The 26,024-nt window shown below is 32.9% G+C and overlaps 1 protein-coding gene across 5 annotated transcripts in view; it reads left to right on the forward strand.

The window, feature by feature from the left end:
* The window catches only part of CRYZL1 (crystallin zeta like 1), a 58,855-nt gene that overhangs the window by 21,677 nt on the left and 11,154 nt on the right, over positions 1-26,024 (forward strand). For 3 of the 5 annotated variants that reach the window (XM_012544396.3, XM_031959344.1, XM_031959341.1), the window contains exons 3-10: positions 992-1,069; positions 5,851-5,923; positions 14,967-15,011; positions 16,305-16,373; positions 19,904-20,037; positions 21,510-21,621; positions 25,043-25,063; positions 25,544-25,642. In XM_012544396.3, coding sequence (XP_012399850.1) covers positions 992-1,069; positions 5,851-5,923; positions 14,967-15,011; positions 16,305-16,373; positions 19,904-20,037; positions 21,510-21,621; positions 25,043-25,063; positions 25,544-25,642 — 631 coding nt within the window. The remainder of the gene's footprint in view (positions 1-991; positions 1,070-5,850; positions 5,924-14,966; positions 15,012-16,304; positions 16,374-19,903; positions 20,038-21,509; positions 21,622-25,042; positions 25,064-25,543; positions 25,643-26,024) is intronic. The other 2 variants (XM_031959343.1, XM_031959342.1) reach the window with 2 other exon arrangements.

Genomic DNA, 26,024 nt, shown 5'->3' on the forward strand with positions numbered 1-26,024 from the left:
GTATTTGGGATACTTGTGTTTTTTAAGATTATGCTCATATTTTTCAAAAAATACTGTTATTTGTTTTTAGATATATAGATATATATAGAAAATATATTTTTGTTTTCCATAATAGAAGCCTTTGACAATCTCATTCCTTCTGAATTTTGTATAATCAGAATAGTAATATATAACTTGTGACATTAACCAACTTAAATGTCATCCTAAGTTCTCTTGATATTTTTTAATATAAAATTTTTTAAAGTAAGATTGGACTCATGTTAGACTAATAAAAAAGATTTTAGTTCACTTGCATATATAAACAGTTATAAAATAACTAAAATAGGTAATAAAAATTAGGCTCATTTTAAAATTTTCTAATGATAATTATTATATGAGGAAGGTGTTCAATCATTAAATGAGAAATATTTTTCACCATTGTGATAAATTATATTTAGACTGAAATATGAAATAGAATTCATGATGGCAGACCCTCAAAGTTTAATTTGTACCTGAGTTCAATGAATATGGTAAAAAGTTCAAGGAAATTCATTAGGGAAAAGGCATAATAAATTACTTTAAAAAGCAATTGGCATAATAACTACAAACATCCTCAAAGACTGCTTTTGCATTAAAAAGATGGAAGATAAACTTAAAACTTTTTATTTTTTGTTACATGACTTAACTCTCCATAATCTAGCATTTAATATTTTTAAATCCTTTTTCTTTACAAAAATTATTAGGTTATTAAACTCGTTATCTACAATACTAGAGTCAGTACTAGAATACCCTTTTAAAAACTTCCCCCAAAATTGTGTTATTGAGATAAAATTCTATTAATATCTCTTCAGGCCTACATTGTGTCTACAATTTTGTGTAGATTAGTTTTTTCAGCATATGCAATTACTATTCACTTTTTGATCTCACTAATGAGTGACTTTATTTTACTGACTTTAGGAAAGGCTTATTATATACAACAATTTTCATGCTATTCTATATAAATTTTGCTTAGGAAAATCTTCCTGATATAAAGGATAACTATGTAAAACTTCAAGTGAAAGCTTGTGCTCTAAGCTGGATAAATATAAAGGTATGTGGTATTCCTTTACTTTAAGTAAAAATTAAATAAAAATGTCATGTTTATTTTACCCACTCCTTTTACCCCTAACATTGAAAATATATTCAAAAGAACAAATGCAGCTCACCTCATAATTTTTAACAAAAATATTTTTATAGCACACATGTTCTACTAGGCAGGTAGGCCCAAACATCCTAAATTTTAAGACCTTGTGACCAAACTTCTAGACAATGTTTGGATCCACTTTAGGATTCACTTTGTGAAAATACATATTTTTCATGAAAGCTGAGAGTTACCATCAGTGGATTCATATTAATGATATAAAGCCAAAATCAAAATTGAGATGTGCCCTGATTTAATGCATTTCCAGAGATCTTAAGAATGATGTAATATGTTTAAAAACTCAGTATTATGATAATTTGATCTGAATTGTTGAACAATTAGCACTCAGTTCACAAATCTGGCTACTTTTTGTATAGAAATAAAGTTGATTAAACTTTAAAACTGATTTTCTAATTACTGATAAAAATCTATATTTTTACTAGTTAACAGATATTACCAGTGTTATCAGTTTTTAAAAATTTCTGATCTTGGCCCACAATCAAAAACTTGCAGTCCCCTGCCTTAAAGTAACATCTGGCTGTTATGCTCAGCAAAGAAGAACTAGCCTGTTCACTTATTGTTCATTAGTGTATACTTTTATTCGTATGGCTATGTTTGTTTACTTGAGGTGTTTTATCTTCATCAGGATTGTTGTCTTTGAAACTGATTATAAGTTTTATTTTCTGAAGTAGAACAACAACATTTACTAAGTACCTTTAATAAAGGTATATTTATTTATTTGTTTATTTACACAGCATATGCATGGGTAATTTTTCCAACACTGACCCTTGTAAAACCTTCTATTTCAAATTTTCCCCTCCTTCCTCCCAACCCCTCCCCTAGCTGACAGGTAGTTCAATACATGTTGAAATGCATGTTAAATCCAATATATGTATACATATTTATACAGTTATCTTGCTGCACAAGAAAAATGCGATTAAGAAGGAAGGAAAAGGAAAACTGAAAAAGAAAACAAAATGCAAGCAAATAACAGAGAGAGTGAGAATGCTGTGTTGTGGTCCACACTGAGTTCCCATGATTCTTTCTCTGGGTGTAGATGGCTCTCCTCATCACTGAACAATTGGAACTGGTTTGAATCCTCTCATTGTTGAAGAGAGCCACGTCCATCAGAATTGATTGTCATACAGTCTTGTTGTTGCCATGTATAATAATCTGGTTCTATTCATTTCACTCAGCATCAGTTCATGTAAGCCTCTCCAGGCCTCTCTGAAATCATCCTGCTGGTCATTTCTTACAGAACAATAATATTCCATAACATTCATACACCAAAACTTATTCAGCCATTATCCAGTTGATAGGCATCCACTCAGTTTCTAGTTTCTTGCCACTACAAAGAGGGCTGCCACAAACATTTTTGCACATGTGGGTCCCTTTCCCAATAAAGGGATATTTCTTAGGTAAAAAAGTAGCTTAAAAATATAATATAAGTATAAACAATAACTTAATGAATTCCCTAATATTTTTCTGTGCTAGGGATATTAAGCATTGGTCCTTAAATGTGATACATGATGTATCCTTCCTCCACCCCTGCACTTTTTATCCCCATTATATGGACATATATATAAAATTTCTACAAGACCCAGCTATTCATTTATCTTGAAATGCTTAGGAAACTCAGTTTAAATTTTATTGTGCCAAAAAAAAGACATGTGTTTAATGACATCTTCTTCAAAGAACATTGAAAACCAAAAGGAACACTAAAATCTTCTGATCCAATTTATTCCTTATTAAGAAACTCTTGTAGTAAACTCCAGAATGGTGAACCTTTGCATGAATATCTTGCATCCTCATTTTCCTTACCCTTGAGTCTACAGTTTCTAGCTACTTTTATGACTCCTTCTTTCAGTGGCCAACTAAGTCCAACCCATCTCCTTAATGTTCTACTTGACAGCACCTCAAATAATGAAGGACAATCTCTAAACTTTCAAGTTCCCTCCAGCCAGTCCTTAACTCCTATCCTGGTTTTCTCTTCTAGTCATCTTCTAGCTTGTCCATCTCTTTTCTAAAGTGTGGTGTCCAAAACTGAACACATTGTTCTCAGTGTGGCCTAGCCTTTGGGTGGGTCTTGGCTGGACTTCATGACTTTTCTGCTTTAGCCTGAGCTGCATTAGCTTATCTAACTTTCCTGTCCTACTTTACATTCATATTGAGTTGTTAGTTCACTAAAACTTCCAAATGTTTTTATAGGAACCCTAAATTTCCTTCACTCTCATATAATGCTATGGATTTTTGAAGCCTAAAATATTATCTTAGCTACTTGTTAGCCATTTGACTCTGGGCAAATCACTTAACCTCTCTCAGATTGTTTCCTCATCTACAAAATAAAGATAACAACAGCAATAATAATAGTAATAAAATAGTCCTTATGCTCAACAAGCTTACATTCTACGTGGAGCATACAACATATACATAACATAAGGTAACCTGAAGGAAACATCATTAACATGAGGGTGCTTGGCATATCACTAGGCTTAACACCCCTCTTAGGCTTTATCAGTTCCTGACATAGTCCTTGTAAGAGCATGCTATATGTTTATGTTCTTGCTCTATTATTTGTATATTTTTTTAAAATTCTGAATTGGCATTGAATTTCCTGTGAATTTAAAGCTAACACTAAGCAGTTCTGACTTTTTCTTCTCTTTAGAAATGTCTGCCTCTCTTTTTAGAATTTGATCATTGAGAGCTATCTATCCTCCTTGAGGCCACTTTTTAGAAAAAGATTAGTCTGTTGGATCCTACTTGATTTACAAGTCACTTTACATATATTGTCTCTCCACAGCCTTCTGAGGTATATACCATTATTTGCTCTATTTTGCAGATAATGAAATTGAGGCTCAGGGCAGAGGCTGTGATTCAGTAGATATAACACCAGCCCTGAAGTCAGGTAGACCTGAATTCAAATCTGGCCTCACTTAACTTTTCCTAGCTTTGTGATCTTGGGCAAGTCACCTAATCCCAATTACCTCAGCCAAAATAAAAAAAGAAAGAAAGAAAGAAAGAAATTGAGGCTGAAAAGAGAGTAAGTGGCTTGATATCAGAGTCACCCAGCATCAAGTGTCTGAAACAGGCTTTTAATTCAGATCATTCTAACTTCATTTTTAAATGTTCTGTTACCCAAAGTAGTTTCTCATGAATTCCTCATCATGAATTCCAGGAGGGAGATCCTTGGGATCTCTTTTTCAGCAACCAGTTCCTTCTTATTGGTTCAGAAATCTCAAGTCTGATACAGCAATTCCTTTTGTTACTTCTCCCACCTTTTCAAATAATAAAATCTCAGATGTATTAATTGCTCTGCTTTTGGCAGACTGAGAGTGCCGACAAATTTCTGGATAGTTTAAAGTCTTATGATGCAATAATAGTGCCAGGGTAATGCTGTTTTTCATACTCCTATTTAAAATCCTCCTGTTATCTAGCTAGTTTCTTTTATAAAACCCTCTAATAGTATTTTTTTCTGTTGAACGTCACTCCAAGGCCCTTCCCCATGTTTTTCCCCACAGTAAATATTCTTGTTATAAATATTATTCTACCGACGCTTTTGTTAATTTTATCTCTTTGAATTAAGCATACCCTTCCAAAATTTCAGTAATTAATAAATACTAGTCCTAGTAATATTAAGGAGATCAAATTTGCTTTCTTTTATTAGTGTCTCAAGTTCATCTTGTAAATTGTCTAAACTTTCAGGATTTCTATGTATCTGAGGCCATTGATTTAATTATTTATTTTCCTTTGAGGGGCTCTCTCCCAAATGTCTGGCCTTTTCTTCTGCTCTTTCCCTCATATCTTGACTGTCCTAGCCACTATACCAAGCTCATCAGTATATGTGGACAGTTTGGTCTTTCCTTCTTCCTTACTTTTTTTTTTTTTTTTTTTTTTTTTTGCTGAGGCAGTTGGGGTTAAGTGACTTGCCCAGGGTCACACAGCTAAGAAGTGTTAAGTGTCTGATGTCAAATTTGAACTAGCATTCTCCTGACTTTCAGGGCTGGTGCTCTATCCACTGCACCACCTAGCTGTCCCTTCTCCTTGAGTGGTTTTCTGGACCCATACCAAAAGCTTTTCATTTCTTTGTTTTAAGTCTTTAATCAATTATCCATATTCCATTATTAGATATGCCTTCCCCTTCTGATTTCTCGACTTTCTATTTGGAAGAAGAAATTATAATAATAGTAGTAATAATAATAATTATAATAGTAATAGATGATATGTATATTTAAGGTTTGCCAAACACTTTACACATCATTTTAATTGATCTTGACAACAGTTCTGTTAGTCATTTGCTATTATTGTGCCCATTTTAGGAGAGTACTAAGACTTAGTGACTTCTAATGAAAGTTTTCCTGAAATGTGCTTTCAGATATATTAGAATATGCTATGTTGAACAACATATTTTAATGAATTTCTTTTTTTTCTTTTTTTTTTTATGGGAACCTGTTTTAGCATTGCTAATCCTTTTTTGTACCCCTGCATAGTGATTTCTTTTCTTCTAAAATGTTTGTTTTCCATTGCATAAAAAAACATTGTAAAATCATTTTCTGTTACCTTAATCTGGGATGGAAACCTCTTCATTCTAAAAATGGGACCGTATTTAATTTTTTTTAATCTTTGCTAATTTTGAGGGGATAGACTAGAATTTATTCCAGATAGGGAAATTCTTAACTATTATTATGATTTAGCTTTTATCAGAAATGAAACTGGAAAAGGAATTTTTTCCTGTTGGGAGAGAAATTGCTGGAGTTGTACTAGAGGGTAAGTTTACCAATATAAGTACAGCAGTTATATATTTTAGAAAAAATTAAAATTCATTAATTGAATTTCAGCCAAAGATGATTTGAAGTGAATAACAGTAGAGTATAAGAATCTTTGTTTATCTTGGCAATAAAATTATCATCTTCATTTATTTTATTATGGAGAAGTTAAGTCCTTACTAATTGGTTAAAATGCAACTACTTATAGCACTCAAACATAAAATGCTGAAATGTAAGTAAAATCTTTTTTCTTGTTTGCAAATGAAACTTCTCTGCTCTGGCATTTTGCATTTGAAGTCATATGTACAATAAAATAAATATTTTGTGGTTATGAAATTAGTATTACAAATAATGAAATATATGGAATAAAATGAAAGTTTCCCTCAGGCAGCAAACATTTATTAAGTGCTTATTATGTGCCAGACACCTATGCTCAACACTGGATATACAAAGAAAGTAAAAGACATGGTCCTTTTCCTCAAAAAATTTACATTTTAAAGAGAGAAACAACATACAGTGGATTAATATAGAAATACATATATGTATGTGTGTGTTTGCATATATATGTTATGTGTGTGCAGATAAATATATTTAAGCATATATACATATATATTATGAGGAGGAAAAGTGATTGGGCAAAGCTTCTTGCAAAAAAGGAGCATTTAAGCTGACTCTTAAAAGGAAGCCAGAGACGTCAGTTAAGTGGAGTTGAAGAGGGAGAGTGCTCCAGACATTTGAGGACAGCCCATAAATTGACAGATGGAATGACCAGCAAGTAGACCAATGTTACTGAATTGTATAGTGCATGAGAGTGTGTAAAGAAGATGGATAGATAGAAAAGAGCCAGATTGCGAAGAACTTTAAAAGCCAAACACAGGGTCTTAATGTTTTATCTTTGAGAATATAGGGAGCTATTAGAGTTTATTGAATGCAGGAATAATGACAGAATCACCACTGTGATTTGTAGGTTTATAGGGATAGTATCAGCGAAGGCTTCATAGATGAAGTGGTTCCTGAGACATCAGACTTTCAAGAACAGGAAGTTTCACAATCAAAGATTGAGTAAATTGTATTAAAGATATACTAGATGGCATTTAAAAAAAAAAAAAGGTAAGAAAAAGGACAAGTTGGGTTTATGATGAATGTCATTTAGGTATAGTGTACACACACACACAAAAATGATGAAATAAAGCTAGAAAGCTGGATCAGAATCGGATTATGAAGTGTCCTGGCCAAAGAACTGACAAAACCTTCCAATGCTTGTTTTTTAAGCTGATAATTTTGTATGGCCCGTGAATGATGTTGTAAATATATCCAGATGGCCCTTAGCTGAAAAAAGCTTCATTGGATTTGGTTTTGTGACTTAATATACCTTCTTAAAATCTTTGTCATAATTTGGGAAGCAATGGAGTACAACAGAAAGAGCACAGGATTTGGCGTCAGGTCTTGGATTTGAACCCCAGCCCTGCCCCTACTATGTAACTGTTAGCATGTCACTTAACTTTTTGTGCTTCAGTTTATTCATCTGTCAAGTAAATGAGTTAGATTTTTAGGTCCCTTCTACTACTCTGATCATTTACCAACCTTTGAATTACTGTCATAATTCTCCTTGACTTTGGTATCTGACATATATATGTCTTCCTTTCTCTCCCTTTCCCTGATATCATTCTTGGCAACTTCATAATGAATACATGAATGTTGACTCTGCTTCCAATACTGTCCTCATATCTTTAACTCCTTCAACTAACTGTTCACTCTATCTTTATACTCCTTAAGCTTATTTTTAAAGAAGTTCTCTTTTTTATTTCTCCATTTCTATTTTTTGAGGAGTTGTTTTTTTTTCCCCATTTCGCCAAATTTATTTTTTAAGGAGTTGTTTTCTTCTGTTTCCTTTTCTAAGCTATTGGTTCCTTTACCCAACCTTCATACTTCTGCATAGCACTCATTTCTTTTTTCCAATTTTTTTAAATTTTTCTTTAAAGATTCTTTTTTAACTCTTCCAAAAGAGTTCTTTGAACTAGGGATGAGTTCATATCCTCCTCTAAGATTTCATCTGAAGGCATATTGCCTTTGCTATCCTCTCCTGTTCTAATTTTCTGTGTCTCCATAGTAGCTTTCTATAGTCAGAGCTCTTTTTGGCTTTTTTGTTCATTTTTAAAAGTTGATCTCTGTTCCTAGAGCACAGGGGAAATTGTCCCAAGCTCTTTTGCAGGGTTTCAGGAGCTTCTCACTGACTTCCCTGAGCTGGGGTAGTGGTGCTGTAGGCTTTTCCACTGTGCTGGTCCCACCTCTTATGCTAGGGTTTGGAGGTTCACAATTTGCCTTCTGTAGTTGCATTGGAGATCTCACAGCTGGTAGCTGGTCTGTTTATTGACCTTCCAAACCAGGACAGAATAACCAATCCTGCTCTATTTTGGCTAAGAGCCTCCCACTAGAATCCCTGCACCATGTTCCCCCCTGCCCCATGAGACAGACTTTTGCTGAAGTCCCTCCAAAACAGCTTAAGCTAGAAAATTATTACACTCCGAATGTTTGTGGGTTCTGACACTACAAAATCTATTCAGAGGTTTGATCTAGCATTGATTCTGAGGGAAGCTGGGGAAAGCTCAGACAATGTTCTGTCTTCTTTCCTCCATCTTGCTCTGCCTCACTCTTTAGGTCCCTATTATTTTTGAATCAAATATAAACTTTTTGTCATTTAAAACTCTTCCCAACCTGGCCCAATCCCTTATTCTTTAGGCATATTATACATTCCTCCCATTAATGTAGTTTTTGTTTCTTCCATACTGACCTTCTTACTATTGCTTATATGTAACATTACATCTTCTGTGCTTTTGCACAGATTCAGAATACACTCCTTTCTCACCTCTACCTCTTAGATCCCTAGATCCCCCAGTTCCTTCTTTATTCAGCTCAACTACCAACTTCTAAATCAAGCTTTTCTTGGTCTAACCAACTGTTGGTGCCTTCCCTTCAACTTGTCTTCTAAAAGCTCATGTTTCTTTTGAGAGTAGTAAGGATTATTTCACTTTTGTCTTTGTTTCCACAAGACCTGTATATGTCTTAATAAATGCTCATTGAATGCTTGATCACTTGATGCTTCTCATACTCTCTTTTCTTGACATCCATGAAACTGAACTATTATGGTTCTTCTCTATATCTTTTTATCTTTTGCTTGTTCTTCATCGGCTTCCCATCCACTAAATGTATCTCCCAATATTCTGTCCTTGTCCTCCTTATTTTGGTTATTCTCCTTAGTAAACTCAACTGCTTCTGTCACTTCATTTTCTCCTTCTCTCTGCCCTGCCTCCCTACTACTCAACCTCTCTACAGAGCTACTATGTTGAATTTTCATGTTCTCATTGTACTTAAATGGTCTGACAGTCCCTCAAACTCAATCTTTCTAAAGCAAAATTTATCATTTTTCCCCCAGACCCTACCCTCCTCCCGATTTTTTTAATTTCTAAATATCCAAGCTTATAACAATCTTGGAGACATTTTAAACTTCCTCATTTCTTTCATCTAACTAATTTTCCAAATCCAGTTAATGCTTTACCTTTCCAATCTATCCCCTGCTCTCAACTACCATTACAAAAACCTTGATTCAGGCTCTTAGCTCTTCCTACATCTTAATCCTTTTCTAATCTATCCATTTCCATTTTTCATACCATTGTCCAAGTTATATTTCTAATTTTCTAGTCATTTCATTCTTCTATTCTGAAATCTTCAACAGCTTTCCTTTGCCTGTTGAATTAAATATAAACTTCTGACACAGAACTAAAGATCCTTCATAGATTACCTTTGGACTCTTTTCACCTACTATTCCCTTCATATACATTCTAGCCAATCCCTTCCTGCTAACCAAACTAGACATTATGATCCATTTCCTGTTTTCTTCTATCTTGTCCTTTCACTATATATTTCATCATACTCTCTCATATGCTGGAAATCAATTTCCTTTTTTCTCCATTACTCTCCAGTATTCATTGATAAAATTCTTACTTTCCTTGAAGCCTTACCTCAGGAGTTATCTCCTCCATGAAACCTGTTCTTTCTCTTTACCCTGATGAAAATGACCATTCCCTCCTATTATTTCTCAGAGCACTTTTACTTTGTACTTATTTCACTTTTCCTTGCATTATAATTATTTATGTGGCTTTGTAACTTAGCACCTAACTTTGTACTTTGCAAATGATAGACAATACATGTTTATGAATTAATGAATGGTCAAGATCATTCTAAGGTAGCATGAACTGGTACCATGCATAAAGTGCAGGCGATTCAGGAAGATCTGATTTTGAATCTTGCATGAAGGTTTCCAGTTGTGTTACTCTGAGGAAGTCATTTAACTTCTGTTCCTCCATTTCCTCATTTGTAAAATGATGATACCTAGCTCCCAGGAATGTTGTAGGGGTCAAGTGAAAAAATGCTATATAAATTTTATAGGTATATAAGTTTTAGCTATTAGCAGACTTAAATGGATTTTGATATTATGTATCAATTTAATTTATTCATAGTTTAATCTAGTTTCATATTATCTCCTCATTTCTACTTATCCTCTAGAAAAGGTGCCATTAAAAAAAAAAAAAAAGAATCAGCCAAATTAGCAAAGAGGAGAGAATTATCTTGGATCAGTAAATTCTGAATATAGATAGAACTCTATAAGAGAGTAATAGCAGAAGGGAAAGAAAGATGACAGTATATAGAGTACTTAAGACCAGAAGTGGTAGTTGAAGTTTTATTTTTTGGATACCAGCAAAGTGCACAAAATGTAGAAATGAATTTTGTAGCCAGCTTGCTTCAGAGATTCTTAACCTTTTATGTCATTGATCTTTTGGTAGTCTAGTAAAGCCTGTGAATCCCGTCTTAGAATGGTTTTTGCTTTATTGAAACAATTTCAGTTTAGGTGTTAATGAAAATAAAGGTGTCATTTTTCCCCCCCATAAAAGGTCACAGACCCTTTAAAATCTATCCATGGACTCCTAAGAGTATCTCCATTCTAGAGACAGTCAAAGAGCAAGATGACATTTTTTCCCCCTTAACTTTATAATGTTTATAATGTTTTATATATAGTTAGAAATTTTGACTAGGCAAAATTCACTGTAGGTGAACACATACACAAAATTTAAAAAAATACATAACCCTTAGAAACCATGTTCTTTCTCAAATGTTAATTTCCAAAGATGTCTTTCTTATTCTTACCATCCTCCGTAATTGTTTTACCTCTTTGATCCAACACATTGAAATTTCTCAGTCTGATTATATGTTCTTATCTTCTTCAGTCTTCTCTCTAAATCCATATGCTCATATATCTAGAGCTGATATGACCATCTAGGACTAAGCTGTCAGAAATATAACTCTAACATGGGACCCAAATCATATTGGAATATAATTGGGAGATATTTTACAAAATAAATAAAAATACAATAAAAAGATAATGTTAGTATGTACTTTAAGTCAGTGTGTGCCTACAGGGTCAGGGATCTTTATTATGTTTTAAAGACCCTCATTTCTATTTGACTTTGATACCTCTAATCTTTTCCAAACACCTCATTTTACACGTGATAACTTGAGGCCCAGGGTAATAGGCAGAAACAGGATTTGAAAATACATTGCCTGTCTTTTGAGCCAACGTATTTTCCATTGTACCACTACCCTTTCTCTGGCCTCACTTTCCTTCCTTTTTTCTCTGACCTCTGACCCTTACTTATTTGTCCTGTCAATATTTATGCCAAGTTACAAAACCAACTATTAGGTTTAGATATTATAGCTATTCCTACTATCTGCTTTCTCTACTTCTGCTTGTGTACTGCTGAATCTGCTCTAGAGTAAATCTTAACAGTAACTGTGTTAATTAGTCTTTTACAGATTCATGTTAACTAATCTATATTGAACCCTTTCTCCTCATCTACAATGTCAATTCTCCTCTTATTATTTTTTACTCTCCCCATTACATTATTCTAAACCTTTATTCTTCCCCTTTTCTACACCAGCATTTCCTGTATGTCTTCTAATTTATTGACAAAATAAAGGACATCTATCTGTTATGAATTATCACTTGTCAAAGAAAAAAATATTACTATTAATACAAATACATTGCATTTGGGCACCCATCTGTATGAAACAGTTTATTTCAGTTTATCATGTGTGTATGTACATATATACATGCATGTGTGTGTATGTGTGTGTGTGTGTGTATCTCCAAGGTATTTCTAGCTTGGAGAGAATGATATTCAAACTGGCAAAGTTCTCCATGCCTTCTGACATAACTCTCTGCCCCACAAAGATTTCAGGTAACATTTGTAGGAATTTTGAATAAAATCATATGTAAAATACAGTCATGCATTAACATTCACAACCAACGAGGTTACCATTCCATTCTTTTTGGATATCTCCTTTCTTCCTGGAGTTAAAGGAGAACACCTTCCTTCCATTGTCCTTATATCATTCTCTTTTGGAGAATAATGAATTCTAGCAGTCCAATCACTTCTGGTCAACAATTAGAGAGGAGCCTGCTTCTAGCCAGATCTATAACCTAATTATAACTTCTATGGGAAAGGTAGTAATGTAATTAAAACAAGACTTAAACTTTCATTCCACCCTTAATTCATTTCCCTAAGGAGAGCCTTTTTTCCTCCACCAAATGACTTTTCCCAAGATTTTTGAAAGGTGTTTAGAGTAATATACTATTTATTATTTAAATTTTTACTAAAAAGAAGTTTTTAAAATATGCGTCCACATTCTTCCTCCCTCTTCTATATTCCAGAGTTCTACATCATTCTCTGTTCTCTCCTGCTTCACTTCATTCTCTGCCTAGAGATGGTTTCATCTTCCTCCACTCAGTTGCCAAAGTGATTGATGCTATGAGAGCCCATGCCCGTGTCATCTACTCCTTAACTCCAGCAGCTCTCTCCCCTCCACCCCCTAGGTAATTGGGGTTAAGTGACTTGACCAGGGTCATACAGTTAGGAAGTGTTAAGGGTCTGAGATCACATTTGAACTCCGGTCCTCCTGACTTCAGGGCTGGTGTTCTATCTACTGCACCATCTAGCTGCCCCTGCAGCTCTCTCTTAACTCAAGGATTCAATACAAAGTTCTTGGAGTGGCATTTAAAGCCTTTAGGTCTGGCTTCTTCATATCTTTCTATTAGTTCTACATTTTCTTCCCTTCCACAGAGCTCTATGATCAACTAAGAGTGACTTTCTTGATGCTTCATCCATTAGACTTTCCGTTTTCCTCCTTGGTGGCATTTTTGTAGTGATATTCTTGTCCCTCTTTCCCCTGTCTTCCTCCATCAGCTCTTGGTTTTCCTGGTTCCTTGGGTCCTTAGCCTTCTGGAGAGGGTCTTTTTGGATCTTCTTCCTTGCTTTCTTGTCTCATACTCTGAGATGATATTCTGTCTACTCTGTATCAAAAATGAATTTAATTAATTAGGGATTGTCTTCCCCTAGTGCTTAGTATAGTTCTTGACCATACGAAGCTTGTTTCTTGACTGACTGATAACTGAGCATTCTTTCTCCATATCCACTGGCTTCCTCCCTGCTAGTTCTGATGTTATTTTCCCTCTTAAAACTCTTGAATGACTCTGTTCTGTCCTAAATATCAATAAATGCATCAGTAAACATTTATTAAGCACTTGCTATATACCAGGCATAGTACAAATGCAAATATAAAGAAGAAAGACAATCTCTGCCCTCAAGAAGCTTTACCATGGCAGAAGACAACACACAAAAAGAAGCTAAAAAGCAAGGAATGGAGGGAGGTCAAGGAAGATACTAGAGCTGGGGTCATGATGGTCTGAGAGAAGCCTGAAGTAGTACAGCCAGATGAGAAATTAGAATATTGGGGTCTCTTCTTAAAAGGAAGTTTGCAAGATCTCATGCTTCAGTCAGTGATAAAAGAATACCAAGACTGATGAGATCTTACCAGGTCATGAGGTTATCCCCATAATGAGCTTCCTAAGTTATGGTTGGAAAAGTTTTTCCCCTTAACCTGTCTTCTAAGGTGCTCTATAACTTAGTACCTCCTTATCTCTTCAGGTTTCATCTCATTTTCTTTTCTTTGATTCACTCTATGTCAGTGGGACTGAACAACTTTCTGTCCCCCAGATATAAAGTGTATCATTCTTGTCCTCTATGCATAAAACCTCCTCCCTACCAGTCTTTACCTATTCAATTCCTATTCAAATGCCACCTCCTCCAAAAATCTTCCCTGATCGCTTTGAATGATAAAGATTTTCCTCCCCCATTTCACATAGCACTTAATATAATTACTTTGTAATATTGTGCATTGTAGCTATCTTTATTAGCATCTCACAGCTTTATTTAGCTAGAGCACTTTGAGGGCTGAAACTCTAATCTAAGCTTTTAATCTCTTTGTGTTGTGGGCATTAAAGTATTTAATAAATGTTTGTTGATTACCAGCCAGTTAAACAGAATTATGCAAATTAACTGATATAATACTAGAGGCTTGACTACTCTGACTTAGTTATGGTATTTATTTTCTGCATACATGTAAGCTACTGCCTATATGCAGATTCTGAATTTGAGATCAAATTTCAGAATGGTTTAAATAGCTTCAGAATCTGAAAAAGTAAGGCCTATCTGTCAGGGTTTCTTTTTACCTACATAAAATCAGTCCCTATTATTTTCTTGAAAGACTGGCATTAAAGAAATCTTAGAGGAATGAACCAGATAATGGGGAACTTGATTGGCTTGAGAAGTTCAGCAATTTCTTTTGCTTTTTCATACAGTAAAAATCCTTTATCATTTTTGTCCTTCAAAATTCTATCAGAAAGGAAGCTGAGCAGAACTTTAAGAATAAGAAACTAGTTGGCTTGACCCGAAGTCTATAAAATATAATCCAGTAATATCTTGAAATTGTGGTATAAATTTGTCAGCATTAACCTTACTAGTTAGGTAATATGTATAAACAAGAAATAAGTAGGATCTTAATGATCTGAATGACTTAACAGATAAAAAGTAATTATCACAGAATGATGTTTACTGTTATGTATTAATGTTTTTCATGTTTATTTTTTTAAGTTGGAAACAAAGTATCATTCTTTCATCCTGATGATGAAGTAGTAGGTAAGTTTCAATTCATATTTCTATTTTTCCATTGTTCTCCTAAAGTATTTTTCTAATTTTAAAGTCAGTCTAAATTATTCCTGCTATGGCAGGGATTGTAGTTTTAAGAAACATACTAAAAACACACATGCTTACATACACTCAATCCTATCCCTGTCCCGACTAGGCTTCAAGTATGTAACATGAAACGTAGCTGGGCATTGGCAGGAAAACCAATTCAGATAATCCACTTGAAGATAACTGTGTTTACTATATTTAGAAGATCCATTCTGCACACTGGAAATTGAGTAATTTGGGGTGGTTTTTTTTCCCCTATTATTCCATACATCTCATTGCAAAAATCTTTTTATAAGATAATCAAAAAGACATTAAAATCTATTTAAATTTTTATTTTTCTAATAGAAAATGTGAGCAATTAGCAATGATCTTTAAAAATATTTTCTGCATAACCTTTGAAGTTGTTATTATTTCTCTATCCAAATAAGATGCAGAGGCAAGATGTATTTCAAACTCATTTTTTTCAACAGCTAAGAAAAAAAGATTGTTAAATAAAATCTTAGCTATTTTCTTTGTTTTTCCTTGATTATTACTTTTATATTACCTTTTGTAATAGTAAAGTTTTGCTTTTTTCTATTTCCAGTTGCTTTTTTAATTTTCATTTTTGATGCTATGGTGTTCTATTAGTTACTAGTGTATTAGTGATTACATTGGTGAAAAGCACAGAAAGCCACAGAAAGGGAGAATGTTTTTAAGATCTCAACAATAAGACTCTCCACATTACCTATAGCAGAATATACCATGTGCATTGATCTATTTGTAAATTTTCTAGGGGACTGCTCTTACATGCAGAAAAATGTCAATATATCTATTGGAATAATAGTGAAGGTGTCCTGTAAAAGAATTATTACTTTTTTTTCCTCTCCACTTTTCTTCTCTCTCCATTTTCTTTTATTTCTATCTTTGTTCTTATCCCATAGAAAGGCTCTACCTAACAAGAATTGTTGTTGGGCTTTTTTAACCCACAACAAAAAGAAACCCAGATGAGTAGAGGGAAAAGGGGGGGGGGGGGGGAAGAGAAGGAGTTAAAATTCTAGATAAGTAAAATAACTATTATCTTTTTTTTTTTTTTTATTAAAGCCTATATAACCCCAATGGCAATTCTTCAGAATAAACATGAAACCCTTTGGCAGCAATCACTTTCTACTAATCTTTCATTTAAAAGAAACAAAGATAATAATAAGGAACATTACATTTAGGTGTGTTTTTCTGATTTAACTTTTTTTTTTTTTAAAGGAATTTTGCCACTGGATTCTGAAGAATCCGGTCTCTGTGAAATTGTTAGAATACATGAGCATTATTTGGGTATGTTACAATCTAGCCTTTTCTAAGGCCATATTAATCTTGTCTTCATTCATATGTAATTGTTACTTTATTTTCATTATATCTACTCGGTGTATACATAAGAAATGAAATAATATAATCCATGAAATGTATTTTCCAACTAAACTTTGTGAAAAGCTCTTTAAGTTTTACTTTCTAGGACCATTGATTCATCACTTTAAATGATAACTAATAAGCTTCTACATTTTCCCAAAGTTTAATATACATATTATGGGCTTTTCACCTTGAAGTAATTTGAAGTAAAAATAAAATTAACAGCAGCTCTTGGCGTATCTGGAATTGGAAAGAATGGTTGAGTACTATACATACTAGTCCTTGGTTTCCATTGTTAATATATTAGGATTTACTAGTAGTGTTTATTTTTATTTTTATTTTTTTATATTATAATTTTTTATTAACAAAGCCCATGCCCGGGTAATTTTTTTTACAACATTATCCCTTGCACTCACTTCTGTTCTGACTTCTCCCCTCCCTCTCTTTATCCCCTCCCCAAGATGGTAAGCCATCCTATACAAGTTAAAAATGTCATAGTGTATCCTAGATACAATATATATGTGCAGAACCGAACAGTTCTCTTGTTGCACAGGAAGAATTGGATTCAGAAGGTAAAAATAACCTGGGAAGAAAGACAAAAATGCAAGCAGTTTACATTCATTTCCCAGTGTTCTTTCTTTGGGTGTGGCAACTTCTGGCCATCCTTGATCAATTGAAACTGAGTTAGATCTCTTTGTCGAAGAAATCCACTTCCATCAGAATACATCCTCATACAGTATCGTTGTTGAGGTATATAATGATCTCTTGGTTCTGCTCATTTCACTTAGCATCAGTTCATGTAAGTCTCACCAGTCTTCTCTGTATTCATCCTACTGGTCATTTCTTACAGAACAATAATATTCCATAACATTCATATACCACAGTTTACTCAACCATTCTCCAATTGATGGGCATCCATTCATTTTCCAGTTTCTAGCCAGGTAGTGTTTATTTTTAAATAAAAATGAATTATTTTTAAATGTTTACAACATTGGGTTCTATTACTTTGATATATCATCTCCTAATTGTTTAAATAAAAGTGGATATAGTTTCTAATTTGAACTAGGCTAACATCATTTAATACATAACTAAGAATGATTTATTTATAGATTTTTAATACATGGTTTAATACTTTAAAATTTTTTTTTGCTTTATCATAGAGGTTAGCAATTTCTTTTGCAATATTTTTTGCATTCTTTGTTTTAACAGGTTTTTTTTTTTATAGTAAAAAAACAAACAAAAAAGAATAGCCCACTTTTTGGAATTGATGCACATTTCAGATTGAGGAAGTTCAAATCATTGTATGTTATTGTTCTTAAAATTTTCAGGTAGCATTTTATCATTTTATGATTTCAAAGGGGAAGGAATCACATTTAATTTTAAAATTAAATTCACAATTTTAAAATGTTTCTACAGCTGTTAAACTATGGACAAATTGGTCACATAGAAACTCCTACAAATCTGAATTCTGCGAATATAATTATATAGGCATTATACCTAGTTATATAGCCAAAAATCTTGTTAGCATTTATTCTTTAATAAGAGGCAATTTCTCAGTCTCTTTGTAGTAAAAAAAAAAAAAAAAAAATCTTTCATTTTTTTTCATCTATATTCTTCTGAATGCCACTAAATATGATTTCTATGGAAGATATTTAGTTACTAAGTACTGGTGTTTTATTTATAATTATTAGCATTAAGTTTATACAGTGTGGTAGAATAGAAAAATTTTAGAAGACAGAGGCCCTTGGTTCTAATCCCAGCTCTGCCATATACTACTACCATTACAACTTTGACCAAGTTTTTTAATATTTATGGTTAAGAGAAAATCTCAGTTTTTTCATCTGTAAAATAAGATTTTTTGGACTCATTTACCTATAATATCTTTTCTAGTTCTAAATCTATGCTCCTATATGACTATTATATTGTTATAGAAAAAACTAGTAATGTTTAATAAGATAGAAACTTTTGATTATTTCTGAATTATTCATAATTATGTATAATGGAGTAGATGAAAGGCAGTATTAATTTCATTACAGTATTCCAGCCCTTACTTAAGACAATTGCCTTATAAAATGCCTTTTGTAGTTTCCTTTTGAATTAATTTCCTTTCAACTAATGTACCCTAAGATAAATTCAAAAGGCATTAAACAAAACAGTTATAAATATGCCTTGTTATAAAGAAATAGTATGCCAAACTTTCCATAATGATTTATAAAATACGGGATTAGTTTAATATGCATTATCTGAAGATAAACACCTATTAAAATGGCAGTTCTTATTCTCAGTGTTTTGTTTGCTTTTCCATGTTTAATGTTACTTTAGTCCGTCCTTTCACAATTCACTCAAAAAGTAGCCAGTTTGAAACAATGTAAAGTGTGCTGGCTTGGTAGTCAAAAGATGTTGGGTATTAGTGAAAAAACCACCATTTCCAAATCCAGTAAGCAAAAGAACATATTGAGTTTGGTATATAGCACTCTAGCTGCCATTTCCTTAGCTTTTGTATTATCTATCCACCCTTTTCCCTATGTGGACAATGGATTAGATTTTTGTGAAGTTATTTTAGATATTTCTTGGTATTATGTAGAAGAGAAACCTAAAAGATCATTTTTTTTCAAATTCTTTTTTGCTACTTAAACTGTTTTCTAAAATAAGCTGTTTTTCTTTTTAGGCATTTTTTAGAAAAAAAAAGTAACTTTCACAACTTTCCTCTGTAGTTTGCTTGCAATATATATACATAAATATTTAATATTTTCACATGTATGTATATATATACATTTGTCTGGATTGTAATTTCACCAGAATGAGATGTGAGGCAGCTAAATGATGTAATGAAATGCATGCTAGATCAGAAGATCTAAGCCCGAATAGTTACTGATACTTACTAGCCGATTTATCTAATTTGAGTCATATAACTTCTGTGTCTCATTTTCCTTGCCTGTAAAATAAGAGGATTGGATCTGATGGCCACTAGAGTCTATAATTCTGTAAAATTCCTTTTATCCAAACAGATCAGTGCTTATCTTTAACTTAACAATCTTCGAAAACTCTCAGGGGCACATAGCTAGCATATATCAGAAGTAGCACTGAAGCCAGGGCTTCCTGACTCCAAGGACAACCATCTGTCCATTTTACTGTCTTGCCTCTCAGGCTTTTCATGTAACATAAAACTTTTAAGGAAACAAATGGCAATTCTATGCCTTGTATATTATGATAATCAGAAACCTGGAAAACATCTGTCATTTTCCCCATGTAATAGAAGGTTAAACTGAGGTACAGTTGAGATTTATGTTAATCAGTCAAACCACAAGTTAATCTTCAATATGATATACATTGCCTATTCCCAGGAAATTGGCTTTGGTTTTCTTTTTCTCTAAAATATTCAGTAGTAAGATACAATATGAAACTCTAATAAAATGACTTTTTAAAAATTTTTCTTCTATATTATTCTCTTTGCACAGTTCATAAACCAGAAAAGGTCACATGGACTGAAGCAGCAGGAGTCATCCGTGATGGGATACGTTCCTATACAGCCCTGCATTTTCTTTCTCATGTCTCTCCCGGGAAATCAGTGCTCATAATGGATGGAGCAAGTGTAAGTACAATAATATATGATTAAAAAAAAAAAAAAGTAAACCAGGGAAACAAAAAACGGACTGCCCAGTCTGCTGCCCAATCTGCTACCCAGTTTGATATCCTAGTCATTATACCAATAATTCTTTGTCTCTTCCATTATCACATTTTGTGTTGACATTGATTGGCTTTCATCACTATCAAATGTGACAAGAAGTATGTAGTAAATGTAACTTTATTATCTTTATTCTGAAGCTCCTAAAAAAGTTAAAAAGAAAACAATCTAAATTAATATATTGTAGCTTTGATACATATCTGTAGGCATAGCCCATGAGCAGTACCTAAGGCTTATGATTAAAGGATTTTACCTTGCTTTCAAAAAAATCCAGGAAAAAGGTATTCTTTCCCTCTGCAACTTAATTAAAAACATAAATCTTTTATGAGTTTCATAGCAGTTTTTCTCACGAATTTAAGTATCAAATTTCTGTCTTCAGTAATCTTGTCAGCAGTACATCTAAAAAGTTATTATTATTTTTTTAATAGCCTTTTATCTACAGGTTATATGCATGGGTAACTTTACAGCATTAACAATTGCCAAACCTCTTGTTCCAATTTTTACATCTAAAAAATTATGCCATTTACATTATTTTTTTCTGCGATGTCTATAAAACTTAAGATGTTATTAAATGGACTTTGACCTTAGGGCTAAACACTGGTCTGATAGAAATCCTTTATCATTGATTCACTGTTCTTTAAAACTGGAATAGTAAAGTTTGCACTATGTTTATATTAAATATTACTGGAAAGATATTGCATTTTAAAATGCTTTGATCTTCAAAGAGAAGGGAGTCTTATAGCTAGGTGTATGTGTATATTTAAATATATAAAATAAAATTAGTTCAGAGTATATTGCTAATAAGACCAAAGGTCATAGGTTTATTCCTTTAAAAAAATCTTTACATATAATTTTTTAATTTTAAAAAAGTCATTTAGCTTTTCAAGTTGCCATAGCCTATATCTTACCATATGTCTTACCAATTGTCTTTACAAAATATGCCTACTGTTTCACTTAGTGCATAGCACACGGCCTCATACATAAAGACTTATTAAATTGAGTTGAACTATTATAAGAAAGTAAGAGTGAAAGAGCTTAGGTTTAGCCAAGCCTGAAAACCAGCTAAAATGTTTTCCCTTTTGGCCAACATCTGGAACATAGTATATTAATGAAAATATGTCCGAAAATTGAATTTTAATTATCACCATATTGAAAGAATAATAACTAATTATTTATCAAAAACTTTTTAGGAACTTCTAAAATCAAATTAGATGTGCTCTTAGACACATTCATCAAGCTCTTAATTTCATATCTGTGTATAAATTTTATATAAAAGAAAACACTTGTGTATGTATTGAGATGTATACATACACATGTGTTTGTGTGTGTGTGTGTGTGTGTGTGTGTGTGTGTGTGTGTGTGTGTTTCCTCTTACACAGGCATTTGGTACAATAGCTATTCAGTTAGCTTACCACAGAGGGGCTAAAGTTATTTCAACAGCATATAGTCTTGAAGATAAACAGTACCTTGAAAGACTTAGACCTGCAATAGGTAAGTTGTTTCTTAATATAGTTATAATGCAAGGATGTGGTTTTGTTTGTTTTTAGTGGGGGGTTTTTTATTTCAATAGTATTTTATTTTTCCAATTATATGAAAAGATAATTTTCAACATTCATTTTTGTAAGATTTTGAATTAACAAAGTTTTTTCATCCTTCCCTACTTTATGTCCCCCCTCCTCAAGACTTCAAGCAATCTGTTATAGGTTGTACATGTATAATCATTTTAAACATATTTTCATATTAGTCATGTTGTAAAACAAAAAAAATCAAAACAAAAAAGGAAAATGATGAAAGAGAAAAAAGCAAAATAACAAAAAAATGAAAATAGTATGCTTCAATCCATATTCAGTCTCATAGTACTCTCTCTCTAGATAATGCAAGGTTTTGAAGATAAAATTATATTGTACAGTTTTACTTTTTACTATAAACAAAAAATAAAACATTTCAAACCAAAGTATATATTTTTAAAATATATGATTTTTGATAATTAGTTTATTTAAGTGAATTTTAATCTTTTTATGTTTTATATCACATTTTTGTCTCTCAAGCTTTTGAATAGAGTGAACTTCAAAGTATTTAGAAAGACTTTTAAACCTTTCCTGTTTCATTTGACTAGTCTTTTTCTACAACATATATTTCCTAATTTTTAAAAAATTCTTAAACTTAAGTATTTTGGTCTCAAATTTAATATGTGATTGTCTGAGATAGATATGTGATCCTCTTGAATTTAGTTTGACAGGAATTTTTCTTTCTGCTGGCAAGTAGCAGTTAGGGAGCAGATGGTGGAATTGAGAATGATACATTTTTGAAAAGCCTTAACATGCTTGAACAGTCGTGAAGATGGAAAGGAACATCATTTAAAAAAAAAAAAAAAAAAGGACATGGAGAGGAAATACCAAAAGAGGAAAAAGAAAGGTGGAAAAGGAATGGAAAAGAATGAAAGGAACTGAAAGGTTAAAATTGAGAAAAGAAAGAAGATGAAGCTGAAAAAGGGGAAAGTATTTAAAAAAGAGAGAGAGAAAGAGAAAAGAAGACCACAGTTGCCAAGTAGAGCAGCTTCTTGCTGCCCCATTTACATTCTTGTCAGGCCACTCTGTAAGTTCTGCATCACTGGAGGGAATTGCATTCCCTTTGTCCATATTGACTGTGTTGCTCTGTGTTACCGCCACCACCATCATTGGGCCTGGTTCTTGAGGTCACATCATAGTGGTGCAGCTTCCACCCCTGCTCTCACTAAAACCAAAGAAATAGAAGCAGCAGCAGCAAAAAAAAAAAAAAAAAAAAAAACCAATTGGGTAAGAACAAAATAATAAGAAATATTTCCCTTGGATTTCCTCATCTTCTTTTCCCCTTTGACCAATACGTTTTTGTCTGCATTTAAACCATTATCTCTATCCCTTAATTCATTTCAATGTGCAGAAGTAACTTATTATAACCAAGGAGGTAATCTTTTACTGTTGCAGTCTTGGAGAAGAGGCACTATACAGGAGGACCCTTCCACTGTTCAATACTTGACATGTTCACAGTTGTTTTCGCCTATCTCCTGATAACACTACTTAGTTTGGAAAACATCGCAAACCAGAGTAGGCACAAGTTGTATTACAAGTCTACCATTGTATTAATATGTTTGCATTTTTGCAGTAATAAAGGAAAAAACATGACTTCCAAACTTTCTCAGCATGACCTATTTATAAACATTTGTAAGCTTTTTCATTCAGCAAGTATTTGCTAAGATTGTACTGTGTATCAATCAGGACTTAAGCACAAATGATAAAAAAATAAGCACTTACTAAGTGCTAAGGACTGATACAAAGATAGGCAAAGGGCAGCTCCTGATCTCAAGGAGTTCTTAGTCTAATGGAAGAAATATCCTATGAAAGAACATGAAGCCTACAGATGGAATCTTTTTCTGGGGAAGCAGCAAGAAAAAAAAATTTAACTGAAGACTCCACAAACAAAAGTCCCATATAAATAAGCCTACCTACATAGGTTAAAGACACCTATTATGTAGTTGGGAAAAGCTGTTATATCAGAGGATTTTTAGCAAGGGAACTATTGTGATATATTGAACATGAAAGCAAAGTGACTTTTATTATAGGAATCATACTTTGACAGCTTTGTAGGAGAATGGATTTTAAAGGGGAGAGACTTGAGGCAGGAAGAGCAGTTAGAAATGCATTCCTTTGTACAGATAAAAGTTCATGAGGGCCTGAACTAGAGCTGTGGCTGTGTGAATAGAAAGGAGGATGTAAGACATAATTTCACAGGTGGAACCGAGAAAACTTGGTGCAACTGAATAGATAGGTGAAGTGGAAGTTTAAAAAATGTTTAGTATGACCCTAAGATTTCAAATCTGAGTAACAGGAAGGATAGTTAAAAAGTTGAAGGAAGTTATCAAGAAGGAAAATATAATCTCTCTTTTGCATTTGAGATAACTCTAATAGCACATCTATTATGAAGTATACATACATAGACAGTAATGTGGTACTGAAGTTCAAGAAAGACACCATGACAGTAGATCTGGAAGTGTTAAGAGCTAATGAGGTCACCAAGAGATAGTATGTAAAGAAAAAAATAGAAGAAGATTTAGGACAGAGTTTTCAGCATTTCTAAACACACAGTTAAGGGATGGAATGATGATCAAGTAAAAGGAGATCCAAGAAAAAGAAATGTCAAAAATTCTATAGATCAAGAATATCTGGGAGGAAATAGTGGTCTTCATTATCAAATGCTGCAAACAAAATAAAGAGGGATGCCGATTGGGGAAAAAAAGGTCATCACATTTGTTAATTGAAATTGTTTCCAAATATGTGATACATTAGAGGTTCAAGGAAGATGTGGGGAGGCTTTGAATAGGCAGTGTTGCATATGCTATCAGACATAATGAGTATTTTCATTTTATGGAATTGTGGCTTTTTTAATGAGAAAAGAGGCAAGGGTATATTTGAAATTTAATGTGATAGGGGCAGCTAAGTGGTACAGTTGATAGAGAATCAGCCCTGAAGTCAGAAGGACCTGAATTCAAATCTAGCCTTAGACACTTAACACTTCCTAGCTGTGTGACCCTGGGCAAGTCACTTAACCTCAATTGCCTCAGCAAAAAAAAAAAGGAAGAAATTTAATGTGATATAAAAACAGAAGGCATCAATAAAATTTCATATAAGGAGAGTTATAATTTTTTCCTATGTTCAAACTAGTTAAAAGGCTTTTGCCATCTTTAGTAAGAGAAAGTATTGTATAGTAAGAAAGTGCCCTTTTTGTGTTGTGTTGTGGGAAATTTTTTTAAAATTCAGTATTTCTGATTATTTTACCTAATTGTTGGGTTTGATTTGGTTATTTTTTTAGTTGAGTGCTAAAATAATCCTATTCTTTTTCCATATCCTCATTTTGGGGGATGCCTATGTTTGAGAAGGAGTAAAACAACCCTTGGTAGGTAAGTACTATGTGACCTAAATCTATCTGTTTCTATTAAGGGTAAAAAGTATCTATTATACTAAACAAATTATGACCTGAAGCCAAGATTGAAATTTCATAGCTATCTTTCATATGGATCATGTGATTCTTTTGAATTAAATATTCGTATAGTTTGAATTTGTACATCAATTTGTAGGTCCTTCATTTTAAGTAATTTATGTCCGGTATATACCTGACAGGACTTAGTCCTATGTCTATATTTTCTAAATTTGTTCTGTCAAATTTTCCATTTCCCTCTTGAACTGGTTCCTTAAAATTGTATTATATTAAAGTTATAATTTTGATTTGTATTTTTCTTTTTTAATTTATCAGTCATTTAATACATTTTAAAGGACAGAATTTTTATTTGCTTTTTTTATAGTCTTCCAACTCCAGTCCATGGTGAGTATATTTTGATTAAGAATACTGTGTAAACTGCATAATTTTCTGTCTTTTATAGTTCGAGTGATAGATGTATCTAATGGAAAAGATGATGTTACTGAAAGCTGTTTGGAAGAAACAGGAGGCATAGGAGTAGATATTATCCTAGATGCTGGAGGTTTGTAATCACTGAAAAAGAAACATTCTAAATAAATACCACTTGTAATTTTTTAGTTGGCTGAATTTCATAGATCTCCCTTTTTTTTATTATTATTATTATTACTGTAGCTTTTTATTTACAAGATTATATGCATGGGTAATTTTTCACCATTGAGCCTTCCAAAACTTTCTGTTCCGACTTTTCCTCTCCTTCCCACCACCCACTCCCCTAGATGGCAGGTAGTTCAATACATGTTAAATATGTTAAAGTACATGTTATATATATATGTATATATATACACACACACATATATAGTTATCTTGCTATACAAGAAAAATCAGAATAAATGTCCCTTTTAAAAAATAATCTATGTGATGATCAAATGTGGGCTCTTAGGATA

Source organism: Sarcophilus harrisii, chromosome 3 (genome assembly GCF_902635505.1).
Source record: "Sarcophilus harrisii chromosome 3, mSarHar1.11, whole genome shotgun sequence".
Lineage (NCBI taxonomy): Eukaryota > Metazoa > Chordata > Mammalia > Dasyuromorphia > Dasyuridae > Sarcophilus > Sarcophilus harrisii.